General features: G+C 38.2%; 1 protein-coding gene and 2 pseudogenes across 1 annotated transcript; all 3 read right to left on the bottom strand.

Moving 5' to 3' along the window:
- Positions 1-330: 330 nt before the first annotated feature.
- LOC111212668 lies at positions 331-4,239 on the bottom strand (annotated as a pseudogene).
- Positions 4,240-4,443: 204 nt separating this feature from the next.
- On the bottom strand, positions 4,444-9,952 carry LOC106418259. The gene is made up of 12 exons (XM_048759142.1): positions 9,778-9,952; positions 9,108-9,175; positions 8,741-9,040; positions 8,486-8,663; positions 8,182-8,410; positions 7,937-8,076; positions 7,567-7,856; positions 7,241-7,453; positions 6,682-7,173; positions 5,955-6,602; positions 5,033-5,581; positions 4,444-4,949 (listed from the first exon to the last, which is right to left on the bottom strand). The coding sequence occupies exons 3-12, from the start codon at positions 9,011-9,013 to the stop codon at positions 4,725-4,727; spliced, it is 3,237 nt and encodes a 1,078-aa protein (XP_048615099.1). The 5' UTR covers positions 9,014-9,040; positions 9,108-9,175; positions 9,778-9,952; the 3' UTR covers positions 4,444-4,724.
- Positions 9,953-11,208: 1,256 nt separating this feature from the next.
- LOC106353676 lies at positions 11,209-17,117 on the bottom strand (annotated as a pseudogene).
- Between the last annotated feature and the right edge of the window lie 761 nt (positions 17,118-17,878).

Raw genomic sequence — 17,878 nt, forward strand, 5'->3', positions numbered from 1 at the left:
AACAAAAAATGAACGTGTTTTTGATTGCATATGAAAAAACATTATAATTTATCACAATACGATAGTAACGTAAAAAATTGTTATCTAATGACCTATTATGACGGGCGATGATACATCACTTATTAAAACACTATAATATCCTTAGATAGCATTTTTTGGATTTAAAAAAGGTGTATTTTCTTCTAGTGTATCTGAACATTTTTTTCTCCGGAGAGCTTTGGATATTATAAATTGTTTTTCCCCACAGAGATCCATTGCCCATCTTAAATTCATTAAAAAAATCTTAAATTCATTAAAAAAAAAGTGGACAGAAATCATTACACAATAACATAACTGGCCAAGTCGTTTTTGATATAATTATAAGAGAGAAACCGAAACACATATTCTTATTTTTGGGTATCGACTGATCATATATATTATTGTGTGCACACACAATAACATTTTTTACCAAAAAGAATCGGAAAACATTCTACATGACACCATTTTTGGCAGTGGATTTTTTCCTCACCATACGGCAAAGATTCACCCTGCAACATAGTTTCAAGAGCTTCTTCAGGTAATGACCTTGTTGCCTCAATACTCATCACTAGAAAACCAAACCAGTATTGTTGTTGTTATAAATAAAAGCTTGTGTATTTGAAATTTTATGTTACATATGAAATATAAAACTTACCGGATGTAACAACTAAGAAGATAACAAAGGTAAACTTCATTGATATGATCTTCTCCATTGTTTTAGACGTTGAGAAAAATACTAGTATATGATCAATGTTGTGGGAGACATTTTATAGGATGAAAATGGTATTGATTTAGTCAACTTTCTTATCAAATTATGGAAAGAAAATAATCAAGATATGTATTATTTAAATTTCATAAATAAATATACATAAAGACAAAATTGATTTCTTTAGCAAATTCAATTAAAAAATCCATAAGACCAAATTAGTTTAAAATTGTAAGCTTTGAATATACTATGACTAAAATGGTCGTGAGTATTATGGCTTTAAATAGAATGAAAATGGTATTGAATTAGTTAATTTTCTTATCAAATTATGGGAAAAAATCTACAAGATAATGTATTATCTGAATTTGTAGTTATACATAAATATTAAACTGATTATTTATCACATTTAATATAAAAAAATAACATACTGTACAAGCCCAAATCTTGAAGAAAGATTTGTCCTCTTGTGATTATCAACAGTTATATACAGCAAATTCCAGAAGATTTTTTTCATGTTTCAACAGAAGAAGCGAATCATGATCAAATAAATACATAAACCGAGTTTATACCTAAACCACCACCTCGTGTGGATTTATCAAAATAACACCCGGTATATATGGACCAAACTAATTGAACCGGCAAAACAAATTGGGTTTGGATGCGAGGTTTGTGATTTATCGGTTGTATAGAACCGAAAAAAATATAAAACAAAATATAAATGATATGATTGAGGTATTGGTATGTAGCTTAAACCGAGAATTGTAAACCGAAATAAGAACCGGTTTAAGTTACTTTCTCTCTAATATTCAATATATTCATTAAGACTGGGATGTTCTGCCTCTGGCAGTTGTAGAATAGTTAATTCATTCATTGATCCAGTTAAAAGAATAAATCATTTTGATAAGTGACAGTGGAAGGATGTTATTTGATGCGATGATACATGTATGTATATGCAGTTTATACTCTTGTATACAGAAGCTTCAGAAGCAAGGCAGAGGGGAGAAAACTTTAGGCACCATGAGCACCATGTTTCTGTGTCCATGGTTTGAGAACAGAGAAAACGGTAATGATGACGATGATAAGAAGGATGAGGATGGAAATGCACATCCATTTCCTCGAACTTTTCTGTTTCTTTAGTGCCTTTGTTAGCTGGTTGTTCCCGGATTGAACATGGTCCACAGCGCTGGAGACCTGTTAGAGCAGAAACAGAACAAGAAGGGTGTTGGAGGAATCTAAACTCAAGAGTATTTCATCAAAGGTGATGAAGAGAATGTTTACCATGTTCTCTATGTTGTCTAGCATCTCTCCCTGTGCATCCACCAGCACGGCCATATCAAGAAACACCTACCAACCCACCAAAGAGGTGAATCATTTCGAAATTTTTGAGAAATTTTGGTAAATGGTGGATAGAGGTTTTACCTGTTGTAGGTCAAGGAGTTTCTTCTCTAATCCTCTGACAGCATCATGGCGTTCCTGAATCTCAGCCAGTGTATCCATTATCTGCACGCATGGAGATAGAAAATGACCTAACTTGATACACACGTAACTGTTGCCTTGTTGCATACGTAAGTCATGTTACCAACCTGACCTCGTCCCTGCTCCATGATTGCTTTCTGGAAAATCTGCTCACTGTATCCGGTTTCAATCAATCGATCAACCATCTACACACCAGAAAAAAAAATTATCATGAGCTGATACAAAAACCAATTAAGTAGATTTAAGTTGAGAAAAATCTATGTCATTGCCTCTTCATCAGCTTGTTGGCCAGTCACTACCATTGTTTAAGAATCAAAACACCACAAAAAAAAATGAAATCGCTATCAGAGGATCATTGAATCTTAAGACAGATTCTCAATATAAAACCTGTGAAAACACGCCTCTCTACAACTTCTCTGTATTCTTGGTGAATGTTTTGTCTTAGAGTCTGCAACAAACAAGTTAAAATCTTAGGGCAACTTTCTTTTCTTAAGAGAGCTTATGCTTATGAGAATTTTTCAGAACCAGCTTACTTGGAATTCAGATATCTTGTCCTTGAACTTCTTTTTAACCGCGCTGAGGTTAAAGAAAACTCATTAGGAAGACAGAGAGAGAGTAGCAATAGATAAAAGGAAGGAAAACTCACATAGTTGTAGCTGTTCTTGTTCTGTCTACTCCAGTTCCTTTCCCACAACCCGGTTTACTCCGGTTCTCAAGATTCCGTACAAATCAAAGTCTGGTCTTAGACAAAGATGATCAGGTCATAGAAAGAGATGCAGTTTAAGCCTAACCTCCCGGTCCAGTTCTTCGATCTTTCCTTTGATGAAACGAGAGATTTTTCCCACTTCATCAACATCTCTCTCCATCCTTTGTTTGATTGCTACAGAACAAAAAAAAACATAAAGAAACCAAATTTCATTTCATGTTGAATCAAGAACTTGTTTCTAAGTCTTAGAACTCGAACTGTGTTTGTATTACATTTCATTGCGGGAGCCTTGGTGACGGCTTTAGTCTCCTCGTGTGCCCCCTGAAGCTTCTTGAGATGCTTATCAAGCTTCTCATATTGCTTTTCGATTTCTTGGACCTGAAAAGTTGATATGATCTCAATGCCACATATACACATTTGACATGGAATAAAAAGCTTACCTTATTGAAGAAACCAGCGAGGCCGAGATCTCCAGAGTTACCTGGGCCATGTCCTGACTCAGTATCGCTTCTATTAGATCGATCTCTCGAGAACTCTGAAGAACCCTGTCCAACAATATGTTCACTTCATCTAATATTAAGCTTGACAAAATCCAAATCTTTAGTTTGTGTTTGTTTATATCAATATATATATATATATATATATATATATATATATATATATATATATTCCACTAAGTCCCACATAAATCTCAAGATTTATCTGTAAACAATTGTTCGAGCAATCGTTGAATTTCCCAGGGGAAAATATCGAGCTACAGAGATGTTGTAACATACAAATCTTGTAACACAAGTAATAAGCCCTACGAGGTTCTATTTCTCTAAAAAGTAGTTAGAGATGACATTAAAAGATATTTCACTTCTGTTTGTATAATTAATCTGCACGTAAGCGTTTCTTGTAAGTTGTAACAAAGACACATTAATTACAGGGAAACAAGATCATGGTGGTGATCACGTAATGTCCAAAGGGAAAGGGATAAAAGTTGGGAAGGAAAAGATAAGACAAACCTTTAAGAGGTCGTTCATTGTCGGAGAACTTTGGTTAGAAATCTCTATAAGACAGGAGAAAGAAACTTGTTGAGCAATCAAACCCAAATTCCAGATCTGGGTTTTATCATATAAACCCAGATCTCCCTTGTTCTCTTTCTTTTTGTGTGTTCCTTTGTTAATCCTAAACAATTAATAAGAAAAGATAATCTAAAGAGAACAAGAGAGAAGCCTATAAAGCAGAGCCCGAAATGAGATTGTTAGAAACGTAAGGTTAGGGTCTCATTTGATATTTTATCTAGTGTTTTTTTTTCTAACAACAAAAAAAATTGGTAAATCTTGTTGATGACAACACATCACTACTCAAATATTTAGTCAAACTCTTTTTTGGGACTGTATTTTCACATGAAGAAGAATTAAATCAAACACAAACAATGTCTGTATCTGCCCTCGCACCTTTCTTGCTACACAAGGCAACCAAGATACACGTGTTTAGCAATGGCGCAAGTTCATAGATCATAAATCATCATATCAAACCAAAAATATAACACTTCTGTAAAGAATGATTTATCCAAGCTTCTTATTGTAATTTCAAGAGTACATCTAAAATAGTTTGTGAAGAGACTAATAAAGAGCTTCAGGTACACCAACGATGTACATGAACATGAGCATCACTCTCACAGCTAACAACTTAAAAGAAAAAGAAAGAGAAAATAGCTGACGACTTTAGGGGAAACCCCAATGTACAGTCGAGACAGCATCTGTACAAGTACAACTACAACTACAACACTTTTGAGAATGAGACCTGTTGAGAAAGGTAATGATGTCTCATTCAGTTCTGGTTCCTGACTACCTTCACACTGCTGTAGAATCGGCGCAAATCCTTCATTGCTTTCTCTTCCACCTGGATAGAGCGGATTGACGATGGAGCATCGACCTCTGGTTTGAACCAGCGGTTAGCTCCAGGCGACTCTGATGGAGATCCTTGCCCTGTTGCAACAGTGAAGCCTGATGTTTTCGTCTTTGGACTGTGGGACAGAGACTGTTGCTTCTTCACCTAACATTAGACAAAAGAATAAGTAACAAAACAATCTTGTTTGTTTCTTTTGAGCTCTTGCCCAAAACAGAAGAATAACGTACCTGCTGCATCTGGATATCTCTAAGAGAAGGTCGAGAAACGTGGGGAGGAGTTGCAGAAGAAGCCCAAGGAGGAGTTCCCTTTTCCACATCACATTGCTGCTGCAAACTCCTCGTTGATTCCACAGGAATCGGCTTCGAGGTCAAGAAAGAACTAAGTAGTATCTTACCACAAGACTCATCCCCTAACTGATGTTTAGTAGTCCTAACAGGCTGCTCATGAGGCTGAGGAGTCTTGCTTTGTTCGTCTTGAATATCTCGAAGAGAAGAGTATGCCTTTGAAACCACCTTAGCAGCTCCGCCCCACGCAGGACCTTCGCTTTTGGGCTTTGGTGGAGGAGGAGCAGCAACGGGTTTGGGGTTATCGTCAAGAGCACCGGTCAAGAACATGGACAGTCCTCCCTTTCTGTTCTTCTTCTTGCTTGCTTTGGTTGCAGCTTTCTTGCTTCTCGGTGAGTCAGGTGGATTGTCTTTCTTCTGCGAGAGTGAGACAGAGTCTGCTTCTTTGGTGAACTCGCTAACTAACGTCACATCCAACATAGCATTGCCGTCCTATTTAAAAGTAGCAAAACTATTATTCAACAGAACATGAAGAATGTTCAAGAAATTGCTAGATGGGTAATTAGACATCTAGACTAGTGAGGCCTAGACGTTAACGAATTATTAATTTATTATATATATATATTACATTTATATATGATATTTTAGTTTTTTTGGATTCAACTATAAAATTATTTTGATGAATCATAAAAATTAGATATACAAAACAAAAAAAAAACTAGATAAATTTTGGATTTGTACTACCATTATTGCTTAATTTAACAGATTTAAACCGATTTGGAGCGGTTTAATAAATCGGATTATAAGAAAACCAATGCCTAGACCGATTTTTAGAACATTGATCATGAACAATAATTAAACTAACCTTTGGCTTGATAGATTCAGAGGCTTCCTCGGTTTCTTTAATCTGCATTGCATCTATTTCCACTTTAACTTCACCAAACTCAGGGAGAGTCTCAACTTGTGCAAATCTCTGTTTACCCTTTTTCTTCTTTTTCCTTAAACCATCAGCCTTCTTGTTAGCCTTTCCATCTAGTGGCGAAGCTGGTGACTCTTCAACAGAGATACCAAGTTCCACAAGCGAACTTTCGATATCTAGTTTCTTCTGAAGCTTTGCTATTTGCTGACCATCAAGAGCTTGTCCTCTCGTTAGCTTTGCTTCAAGGATCTCAATCTGCTGCAGCTTCTTCCTCAACGCCCGGACTTCTTTGGAGTTACGTTGAGCCAGCTCATCCTCTGGTTGTAGGAAGGAGGATCCTTCGGTAACGAAGGAGAAGTGTTTCATCACATGGTTGTCACGAGTTCGTAACATATCGCTCTCGCTTTCCTCCTCTTCGCTATCTATAACAACAGGGAATGTAGCTGTTGGTGTTGGAAGTGGTCGAGAGCTCCACGGTTCGGATGATCTGTCGTCCAGTAGTTTCTCAAGATTGGCGAGAACATCAGGCGACGTGTTGGCGATAGTTTGGGGAGAAACGGTCAAGATAAAGTCAAGGTTTCGGATCACAAGGTCCTGCAGGAAGAAGAACACAGTGTAAAGTAATCATCAGACAAAAACAACAAAAGAGAACAGTGAGGTTTAGCGTTATTACCTCACAGTACTTCTTGAGGTCATGAGCTCCAAGTGAATCTGCAATTTCAAGAAGCTGAATAGCGTTTCTAGGCTCTACTATACACTCAGCCGCCACCTTCTCACACAAACTTTTCAAGCTAGGTGCTGTCCGCTCCTTAGGATTATTATCATGTTTCACGGATGGTAACACGTTAACTGATTCCACATCATCAAACATAAAACCCTCGTCCAGCTCTTCATGCTGTTCTTCACCCGTTTGCGGAGTCAGATACTTGTTAAGCGCAGCGGGAGCATAGACAGGGTGATACAGAGAAGCAACAACCAGAAGATGTGTTTCCCCAACAGCAACCGTGGTTGCTCTTTTCAGGTTGTGGATGCGAGAAAGAGACGGCGGCACATCTTTACCTGTCTTCCCATCCCACATGTAGACTTCACCTGTGCTAGTAGCAGCAGATGCCCAATATTTACCCGCTGAAATGCTCACAACTGTTTTCCCTTGCAGACTATGCAACTGCAGGAGATTTTTAAAAGATTAGTATTTAAATTTTACAGAACTGCAAGAGATGTTTGTTCCTAACCTGTTGACCTTTGAGATTGGAGTCAGAAGAAACCCAATAAAACAATGCACCATCTTCTGCTAGAGCCATGCTGTGTACCATCCCTGCAGCTACTGCAGTCACACGAAGAGGTCTCCTTCGATGAAAATTCAACAACGTGTTCCCAGCTTTCTTTAGATTCCGGGAAACAACAACACGTCTCGGAGTCACCAGCCGATGACCCCAAGTGTACACCTGGTCACAGAAGCAAGAACGAAATACTAAAGAAACATAAATCCAAAAGATCATATACATTCAATGAACATCAAACGTTTTAACTTTAATATGAAGTAGTCAGGATTTATTACCTCTCCGTCTTCTCGCAAGACGAGTGTGTGGTATTTTGCAGATGAGATAGCCATGAAAACTTTTCCTTTCAAGTAATCAACCAATCTAGGGAAATAGTTTGATGCTGAGTTGGAGGTTCCGTAACCAAGCTGGCCTTCCTTGTTGCATCCCCAAGTGAAAACTTCACCGCAATCAGAAACCACGGCGGTGTGTTTGTTTGCTGCAGAAACAGCTACAATCTTTGCCTTCAAAGAAGTCACTTTGCGGGGTGTTGCCTGAGTATCCACAGATGTATAACCAAGCTGTCCCTCTACATGAGCATCACAATACAAGGGCTTGAGTTAAGAGATACCATTTGCTGAAAATAAGAAGGTTAATAAATGTTTTTACCTCTGTTGGAACCCCAAGTTAACACGTCTCCTGTTTCAGTAGCAATAACGGTATGGTGCTTGGCTGCTGCAACTGCCTTCACTCTTCGAGATCCTAAACCAGATATCACCTTCCGAGGAGTGATAACTGCAGCTTGACCACTGAAATAAATAAAAAACAGAAAATAAACTCAATTGCGGTTCACATAACAGAAACTCAATTGGGATAAGTTAAAAATTTGTAGGAATGAAAGCAACGGTTAATACCTGTGAATGTCAAATTCAGGATGTCCAAGGCGGCCTCCTCTTCCAAACCCCCAAGTGTAGACTTCTCCATGGGAACTAATGGCAACACTATGGAACTTTGCAGCAGAGACCGACTTAATAAAACAACCGTGGAGTGAATCAACTCTGCCTGGTAGCTTCTGAACATCTTGATTGCCAGTTCCAAGTTGGTAGTTTGCACCGTTACCCCAGCTAAACACCTCTGTAGCCACTGCCAAGGAAGAAAATTGAATATTTCAGCTTCTCAAAAGCTGTGTGAGAAAATGTGATCACAAGATTGAGTTACCTGAACTGTGCTGCTGACCAATGACCTGAGCCACTGGGCCTGAGACCAAGTCAACCGGTGTTCTCGACTTTATGTCTTCTAGAGTAAAAGAAGCACCTGAGTCAATTAGTACACTAGCCACCGCGAGATGGCCAAAGTGCAAAGCTCTGTGAAGACTACTCCAGCCAGATTCTCCATCCTGAAGCAAAAACAAAGGAGTAACTACTATTAGATGTTCATATATGCAAAGACACAAGCAGAGGGTAGGTGACGAACCCTGGCATCAGGATCAGCGCCAGCAGCAAGCAGTCTCCTAACAATAGGAATGTGGTTTCTCCAGACTGCAACATGCAGAGGAGTGAGACCACATGCATTCCTTAAATTCAAAATGCCACCGCTCTTCTTCAGTACGTTCAGTGCTGATTCGACATCGACCAATGAGCCTTCCCTTATAGCAACCCACAGATCTTTCTTAGCTCCTGAAAGAGAGCTTTTACGAGGAGTTTGCAGCTTCATCTTGTGGGGTTGAGGAGAGACTGACACTTCCATAATCTCTAGCCGGTAAGGATGTTATGTCTACCTCAAAAGAGTAAAGAATCTTTCAAATAACTTAAACTAAAAGAGCAATCAAAAGGAATTGTACTTGCTCTCTAATGCCATCTAGAGCTTAAAAAATCTTCGCAATCACTTCATTAAGAGCGCAGAAAAGTCCTGAATCATAAAAAAACAAAGAAGAGTGTTAAATTATAACATTCATATAGCTTACTAACAACAAAGAATAAACAAGTTAAATAGAGTTAGGGAAAGCATAGCTCCTTTTCTGAATTAAAGAAAACAGAATAAGCATCTAAACACAGCTTCAAGCGACTAATACTTCCACCAACCACAAAGCAAAGAATCTCGTTTAGTATTAAAGTGATATAACACAAACGAACATTGAGCTTAGATCTCTAATCAGTATTAAAATGATAGCATTTGGTGAGGAACTCATTAATTCAATTGATAAACTTAGATAAAAGCACACAAATCGAGAATGACAGAACATTATAAACTCGATCCCCCCCCCCCCCCAAGACACGTTACAACGCTAATTACCTCTGGAGAAAACTCAAAAATTTGCAGTTTTGAAAGAACCCATCACTCAAAATCAAGACTTTAAATTTAAAAAAAAAAAAATCTCCCCATTTTCCAAAACAGTCATCAGACAGATTGAAAAAAAAAAACGATTTTGATGCTGTTTTATTGTAATTTATAAACTGACATTGAGTTTAAACTAATCAGACATAAGAGGAAGAGAACTAATTTCTGTTTACCTGAAATCGAACTCCGATGTTTTTTTTTTGAACAAGACAGAGGAGAATCGATCAACAAAGAGATGTATTTATTATTACAGAGGAAGAGAGGATAAATGAGGACAATGGAATCTTCTACGAAAAATTCAATGTGTAAGAAGCGAATCAAACACAGAATATACCCTCTCTCTTAGAGAAACAAGCAGAGGAGTAATAACACGAGTTTTCTGAATGAATGAACGTAGAGAAAAGGGGGAAAGAGGTGAGGGTAACTCGGTAATTTAACATAAACTGTTAAATGACCATAAAGCCCTTAGGCCATCATTATTGATAGGACAATTTTAAATCCTTAAAATAAAAAAGCAAAGGAAGCCGGAGATATTAAAGGACGAAGAACGAAGGATGAACTGGGACGTTGCTTATATAACGATTTTTTCCCTCGGTACTGGTGTTTTTGTGGATCTCCTGCCCTTAAAGACCGGCTGGGACGTTTGCCATAATGTTGCCCTTACAGTTGATAATGAAGTCATAGCTCGTCTCTCTCCAGCCACCGAAACAGGTATGTTTCGGAAAGAATGGCTCTTTGTGCGACATCTGGCAACACGTGCGACATGTCTGAGTGAGTCGATGTCTTCTTACACACAGTCAAAAAACTGTCTGAACCCGAGAATACTTCTCTCCCACCACCTTTTCTGAAAATTCTGAGGGATAAAATGGTAAAAGAGTCACTTTTGACAGATGCTAAATCGTAGGAGAGGCTAAATCAAAGGTATAACGTGACGCGTCAGCTATCGTGACAAAAGTTGATGACGTGGATCTCTGTTATTGGATCTCACGTCTTCTCTTTGCCATCCTTATGTCCATGTCACGGAGAGATGAGAGAAGCCTGCTAGCTGAAAGAGAAGTTCCTGGCCTAAGATTAACATTGTAAATATTAAGCAAATTCATAATAATTTTGCATTTCTCGTGGGTTCATTTCATCCATTGATCAATGATCCATCCCTCCTATTTGTCATCCATCATTGTCATAGAAAATAAAAAAATCTAAGTTATGCATTTTATATTAGTAATGCCTTAGATAGCAAGAATACTGAATACCATACACTAACAAAACTTATACCATGAAAACATGAAATACTTTTACTTCTCTAGCATACAGACCACGTCAAGTCTACACATTATATAATTGCATGGATCGTATAAAACCATGCACCTTTGGCTTTAAACTTTTCATGGTATCGTATGATGATCAGTCTTATTATACTACTATTGGATTCTTAATTCTACAACACTAGTGATTTCGATATTCTTTTCCTTTAACTATTGTCTTTTGTTGGGATCTGTATAGGATATAAATATTCTCATTCAACAAGAAACGTACATATAACATTGCAAAAAAAAAAAAAAAAAAAACTCCTCTTCAACGAGAGAGAGATTACATCAAAACCTAACTTTGGGTACAACATGTTCTTGGAAGAAAAGTTATTCAAATCAAAGAAACACAAACCATGAAGAAAAATCCATGAAATAATACATAATATCTTCAAGCTTCTTCACTTGGCACTAGCGAGCTGGGAGCGGATAAGCTTAGCTGCATCAACCATGTTCTTAAGTGCTGGCTTGACCTCAGTGTACTTCCTTGTCTTCAGACCACAGTCAGGGTTAACCCACAAGATATTCTGCTCAAGAACCGCAAGCATCTTGTTGATCCTGTCTGCTATTTCATCTGTTGATGGTATTCTCGGTGAGTGGATGTCGTAAACACCAGGACCTATACCCGCACCGTACTTCACTCCTTCACGGAACACCGAGAGAAGCTTCTCGTCTGAACGTGAGTTCTCAATGGTGATAACATCAGCATCCATGTCGATGATGGAGTGGATAATGTCGTTGAAGTTTGAGTAGCACATGTGAGTGTGAATCTGAGGAAAAGACACAAGAACGTATAAGAAGTTCGTTGCAGGAACATTCAACAATATTTGAAATCTTATAACAATGTTCTAAAAATTCAGGACGCCGCCTAGGTGGCAAATCAGTTATAACTAAAATAATTTTCTTAAAATCTGATTTCTACGATTTAAATAGTTTTAAAACTGTTGTAAATCAATTAAAATTGGTCTAAATAAATTTAAATCTGTTTATTAAGTAATAATGTTTATTTTTTAGTATATCTAATTTTATAATTCATCAAAATAATTTTATAATTATACACAAAAAAAAAACTAAAATATCTTATATAAATGTAAAATATATATATCAATATTTGTTAATACCTGCGCCCGAATAATCAGTCTAGTTTTCTATAAAGCACCTTGTCGGTCTATCTATTTCTTGAACATTGATTATAAGTGTGTTACCTGAGTGCTGTCTTGGACACCACAGTTGGTGATTCTGAAAGAGTGAACAGCCCAATCCAAGTAGAAAGAGGGCAACCCTTCTCTAAGAGCAGCTTCATCAATCTGAATGACTCCAATACCACCTTTCTCAAGATCTTCCACTTCATCTTTGATAGCCAAAGCAATCTGGTAACAAGTCTCGTGCCTAGGCTGGTCGTTTCTGACAAAAGACCAGTTCAGAATCGTGACTGGTCCTGTAAGCATACCCTTCATGGGACGTTTAGTCATGCTCTGAGCTGTTGAAGACCAGAAGACTGTCATCGGCTTGGGACGGCTCACGTCACCGTAGATGATCGGTGGCTTTACGCAACGTGATCCATAGGATTGCACCCAACCGTTTGCTGTGAATGCAAAACCTGATAACTGCTCTCCAAAGTACTCAACCATGTCGTTTCTCTACAATGTTTGTTAATGAGTCAGAAACAGAACGTTGTGATGAGTTTATAGGTTTTGCAGTTTGTTTTATAAAACTCACCTCAGGCTCTCCGTGGACGAGTACATCGATGTCAAGCTCTTCTTGGATGTCAACAACCTTCTTGATCTCTTCCTTGATGGCCTTGACGTAATCCTCTTCAGAGATTCTAGTACAAGAGAGAGATCAAGAGGTTCAAGTTAGCATCATAATCAACTTGCTAAATGATTATTGCTTTAAGAAACTAACTTCTTGGCCTTGTATTCACGGCGAACTTTCCTGAGTTCAACGGTCTGTGGGAAGGATCCAATGGTTGTGGTTGGGAGGATGGGGAGGTTCAGCTTCTTCTGCTGAGCATCTAGCCTTGCGTTTACTTCAGTTGCACGCCGGTGGTCTGATCCCTTCAAAGCAGCAGCCTAGGACAACAAGAGTTACAAATCATCAATATCAAATACAAAACCATTGTTTTTTTCTATTAACCAGGAGTTAAGGCCCGACACTCGCCGCTAGTCTGGACCCACCTCGGCGGGGACCAGGATACACCGGGTTATTAAAAAAATAATAATAAGGCCCGACTAATCCCCTTAGGCCGGTGCAGTTTTTGGCGAGCCCAAGGCACCTTCCCAACCGCTAAACCACTAGCCCAACGCACGCACGGTTCATATAATAAAGTTTGAGTATGAGGCATGAACTTACAGCCTTCTGGACAGACTCGTTGGTGACTCTTGGAGAAGACCTCCTTGAAGACAAAGCAGCAGCGTTGGCAGAGAAGAAACTCTGAAAGAGAGAATTATTAGAGAGTTTTAGTGTTTTACAAATTAAGGATTCATTAGAGAAACATGTTAGCAAATGCAATACCTCATTCTTCTGACCAGCCAAAGCCTTGGCTAGAGCATCAACTTCAACAACCTTCTGGGCGGCAAAAGCTAACCACGACTTGATTTCAGCATCCAGCTTAGTCTCGTTAACAAGGTCAACAGCAGTGTGGAGAAGAGAGCAAGAGGTTGAGACCACAAGCTTGTCTGCACCAATGCAGAAACTATATAACCAATGACTTTAGAGAATAAATAACACTTCTAATTGACTAATTGAGTAATACCTTTACCAACAATACCCTCAAGTGACTGCAAGGTGATGAGAGAGGCAGCAAGGTCATTGGCCCAGATGTTCCTTCCATCAACAACACCAGCAAAGAGGTACTTGCCCTGAGGGAAACTAGACTTGATCAAGTCAATGGTCTTGGTTCCACGGATCAAATCAAATCCAAAGGCGGTCACACCCTTCAAGGAAGTAAGGGTCTTGTATATGCTTCAGCAGGGACATCAGCGAAGTAGGTCTCCACAAGAACGTTCAGACCAGAGAGAGTTGATTCAAGCTCGGCATAGGCACCGCTAAAGGCCTGGAGTTTGTGACCCTCGAGATCCATGACAAAGAGTGGCTCATCAAACTGAATCCAGGTGGCACCTGCTCCCTTAAGCTCCGCAATGACTTCCCTGAGCAACAAAGGCATGTCAGAAATACATTTCATAGCGACAAATAGAGCATTTGGAAAAAGTCTTAATCACTTACTTGTAGATTGGGAGGACTTTGGGGAGAACAGAGAGAAGATCAAATGATTTGTCAACACCCTTTGCAAGCTTGGAAAGAAGCAAGTAAGAGACAGGACCAACAAGTACAGGGACTGTCTCCACACCAAGCTGCATAAACAACACCATATTATCATATTAGTACAAATGTGCAAATGATAATATTAATGAGAAGTATTCTAAAAATCAGTCTAGGCGTCCGCGTAATCAATAATCTCCTATAAACCGCGTAATTGCCGTCTAGCGATTTTTTTGAACATTATTAATGAGTAATAGTACATACAGCTTTTGTCTCCTTGTACTCATTGACAGCCTTGTGAGATGAGTAAGATAATTTCACTTCAGGGCCTAACTCAGGAACGATGTAATGGCTGTAACAAGCAAAACAGAGAAAAGGTAAGTTAACCACACAAGGCACAAAAAAATTTCAGTAGCAATATGTGACAAAAGGAGTAGAAAACTCACTAATTGGTGTCAAACCACTTGGTCATTTCCATGGCTGGAACCGAAGCGTTTCCTCTAGCCATGGAGAAGTAAACATCAAAACCAATCTCGCCACTGTTCCATCCATATCTAGGAGGAACAGCACCGAGCATGGCGGTGGTGTCTAGCACCTGGTCATAGTAAGCAAAAGTGTTGCTTGGGATGTACTTAATCCCAGCTGAAGACATCTGTTTCCATATGTCGGACCTGAGATCAGCCGAGACCTTCTGCAAGTCCTCGGCCGTGGACTTGCCGTCCCAGAATGATTCCAATGCAAACTTGAGCTCTCTCTTAGGTCCCATACGAGGATATCCAACAATGTGTGATGCCATTTTGATTTTCCTTTATTTAACTATAACCAAAAAAAAAAAAACAAATTGAAATCAGCTTCAAAGTAGAGTCTTTATATCATAGAAAGGTAACAGGTTTCATAATCTTTATTTATTTGAACAAAAAAACATAAAAGCAGAGTCTATGAGAGAACAGAACAGAGCATAACAGAACCATAACTACTTTAAACAGAGATATGCAAGGACAAATCAGGAAAACATCAGATGTCTCTCTACAAGTATGATTCAATAAAAACTCACTCACCGGATTATTTGTAAGTTATTTAAAAACACAAGTCGAGGAAAACGAAATGAGAAGGGACGAAGAAAGCTATAAATAATAAGAAGAGAGTAAGAGAGGAATAAGTCATATGCGGAAACCGAGAGGGGAGCGTACCTTACGGAGTTTGAACCGGAGATGGGATGGGATGAGAGCGACGATGGAGAGTGTCTCTCTGTTACCTTATTTATAGCCATCCTTCCACTCTCTATCTCTCACTCTCCTCGTGGTGGCTGATTATTTTCTGTTAACTTTATTATTTACGTGATACACCTGTATATAAGTGTATTAATTATTATCATTTTTATGGAATTGTGTTAGTATATTATCAAAAGTATAAGTATATTTCCAAGTATCTCCGATACGTTTTAACTCGGGTCTAATTTGTAGCTTGAATCTTTTAAATTAAGGGCTTGGTCAAGTTAGTACAACTTTTGACAAGTATACATGTATAGTGGCTGGTTATTTAGTAAAAGTACAAATATATTGGCGGCATGGCACTAAATTTCTAAGCTGTTTATTTTAAAGTAAAACTTGAACAAATTTCTTAAGGGGTAAAATAATGTATGTTGAGGAGGATAGTAACTAATCACAAGGTTAATTACGAAATTAAAAGGTGAATGTGGGAGGAGAGTTGGTGAGTGTACATTGAGGAGAAATGAGGAAGCGCGATTGGTGAGTGGAGGATCCCACACTGGGGTTAGTGAGAATCACTATTAAAGTTTCTTTTCCTGCAATACGAGGACGAGTTAGTACCAAATAGATCTAGTACCAAACTGTGTCACACAAACCAATTGGAGAGATTTGTTTGGTAAACAAAAGTAGTTGGTGAAGGATTATGATATCCCACGTCCACTTCCCTTGTATTGCTTCTTCAGATATTACTTGTTTAATAGTACTGTATTTTTCTATGTCTTTGTGATTGTAAGATGATAAACTGAAGTCTGTATTGACTTACCAAACATGTTACATGTAAGTCGCCATGTAACATACGTAGCAGAATCTATATATGTAGACAATGAAAAAAAACGGTCCTGTTCTGTTTGTTTATATTGGTTTAGCCCACCAACTATTGAAAATTCAAACCTGCTGTTAACCTTAACATTTGAACAAGTGTCAGAATATTCACCTTAACGAGGATTAGTTAAACGTGTATATTGTATGTAAAGAAGTCTTGACTATGAAATGATAAGACCTATGTGAGTTAAGAATATCCCATGCTCTTTTGGACGACTTACACGATCAAACACAACTTTTTATGTAAGATCTATAATAACAAAATGATGCCATTAAAACTTTGGTCTGCAGCACAATGATCCATCAATCTTCACTTAGTTTTCTACTTGCAGGTAAGAAGATTAAGGTTGTTTAGACTTACAGCAATCCATCGCTGCTTTCACAATCTTGATCAACAAACTATGGAAGTAAAGAAGTTAAGTAATCAATCAGAGTGGCATAGCCAAAACAACAATAGTAACAAACAAACAATTACGGCAAAACACTTTCTGCATTCTCATCATCACAGGCTATTTCAGTTTGAAAAGAAGCAAAAATAGAGTACATTGTTAGGCAAAACGAGATTAGACAAAACTAAGATAATGTATGCATTGTTGGTGTAAATCTACTTAATCAAGCATGTAAAACTTACATGTGACCTCTTCATCCTCATCACACCATTTATTCCTGTCCACCTTAATGTGGGGTGCAAGTTTCTCTTCTGATTTCAGATTCGTGGCCACTAGCTTCTCTCTTCTCTCTGAATTGAACATGTGATGTTCCTTAACCCAACTTTCTCTCTATATTCCTGCATCATACATAATAACATAGCACACTTCTGAAAAACAAGTATGTGTACATATTGAAAAGAAAAAGAATCTCTACACCTCCTAGAGAGCATTTCTAAAAAAGAGTAAAGAGTGGGTTCTGAAGTGAACGAACAAGAGAAAGTAAAGGTAAAATACACTAGGATCAGTCCCTATAGAGTGTGCGACAGAAGCCTCTCAGCATTACATGCTGAAATGAAAGGCTTATTCTAGGCAGTTTCGTGTATGAGAGACATGAGAATACCATCGATCTGTTTTGAGACGGACTACTCAGACCTAGTGGACATGACTGTGAATCCGATGGACTGGCCAGCCTTCGCGTTGAAAATTAATGTGCTTCGGACACTACATGAAAAATTCGAAGAAGTGAGTCTGATTCATATTCTTCGGGCCAGAAATGGTCGGGAAGACTCATTAGTGAAAGAAGCAAAGACTAGAGGATGTATTTTCTCCCACATAAATCAAACATAGATAGACAGACGAAAGACCAGCTCGTGTGTTCAACACTTAGTATAATTAATTGGGTAGCTGGCAAAAAAAAATCCTCATAGTTTAAGTATATTTCATTTTTTTTTGTGTTCTTACGAATATTTTATTTAGATCATGATTATCGGGGGTTCTTAGGGTGAGTTCTTAGCGGAATACAAGAACCCGTCTTTTAACTTTTAACTAAAAAAGTTAAGAACCGACTCTTAAATAAGATATTTAAGAGCCGATTCTTAGGTTTTTTAACTAAAAATTAAGAGTCATGTTCTTATATTCCGTTAAGAAAATCACCCTAAGAATCTAGAATAATCATGCTTTTAGACCCTA

Source organism: Brassica napus, chromosome C5 (assembly GCF_020379485.1).
Source record: "Brassica napus cultivar Da-Ae chromosome C5, Da-Ae, whole genome shotgun sequence".
Classification (NCBI taxonomy): Eukaryota; Viridiplantae; Streptophyta; class Magnoliopsida; order Brassicales; family Brassicaceae; genus Brassica; species Brassica napus.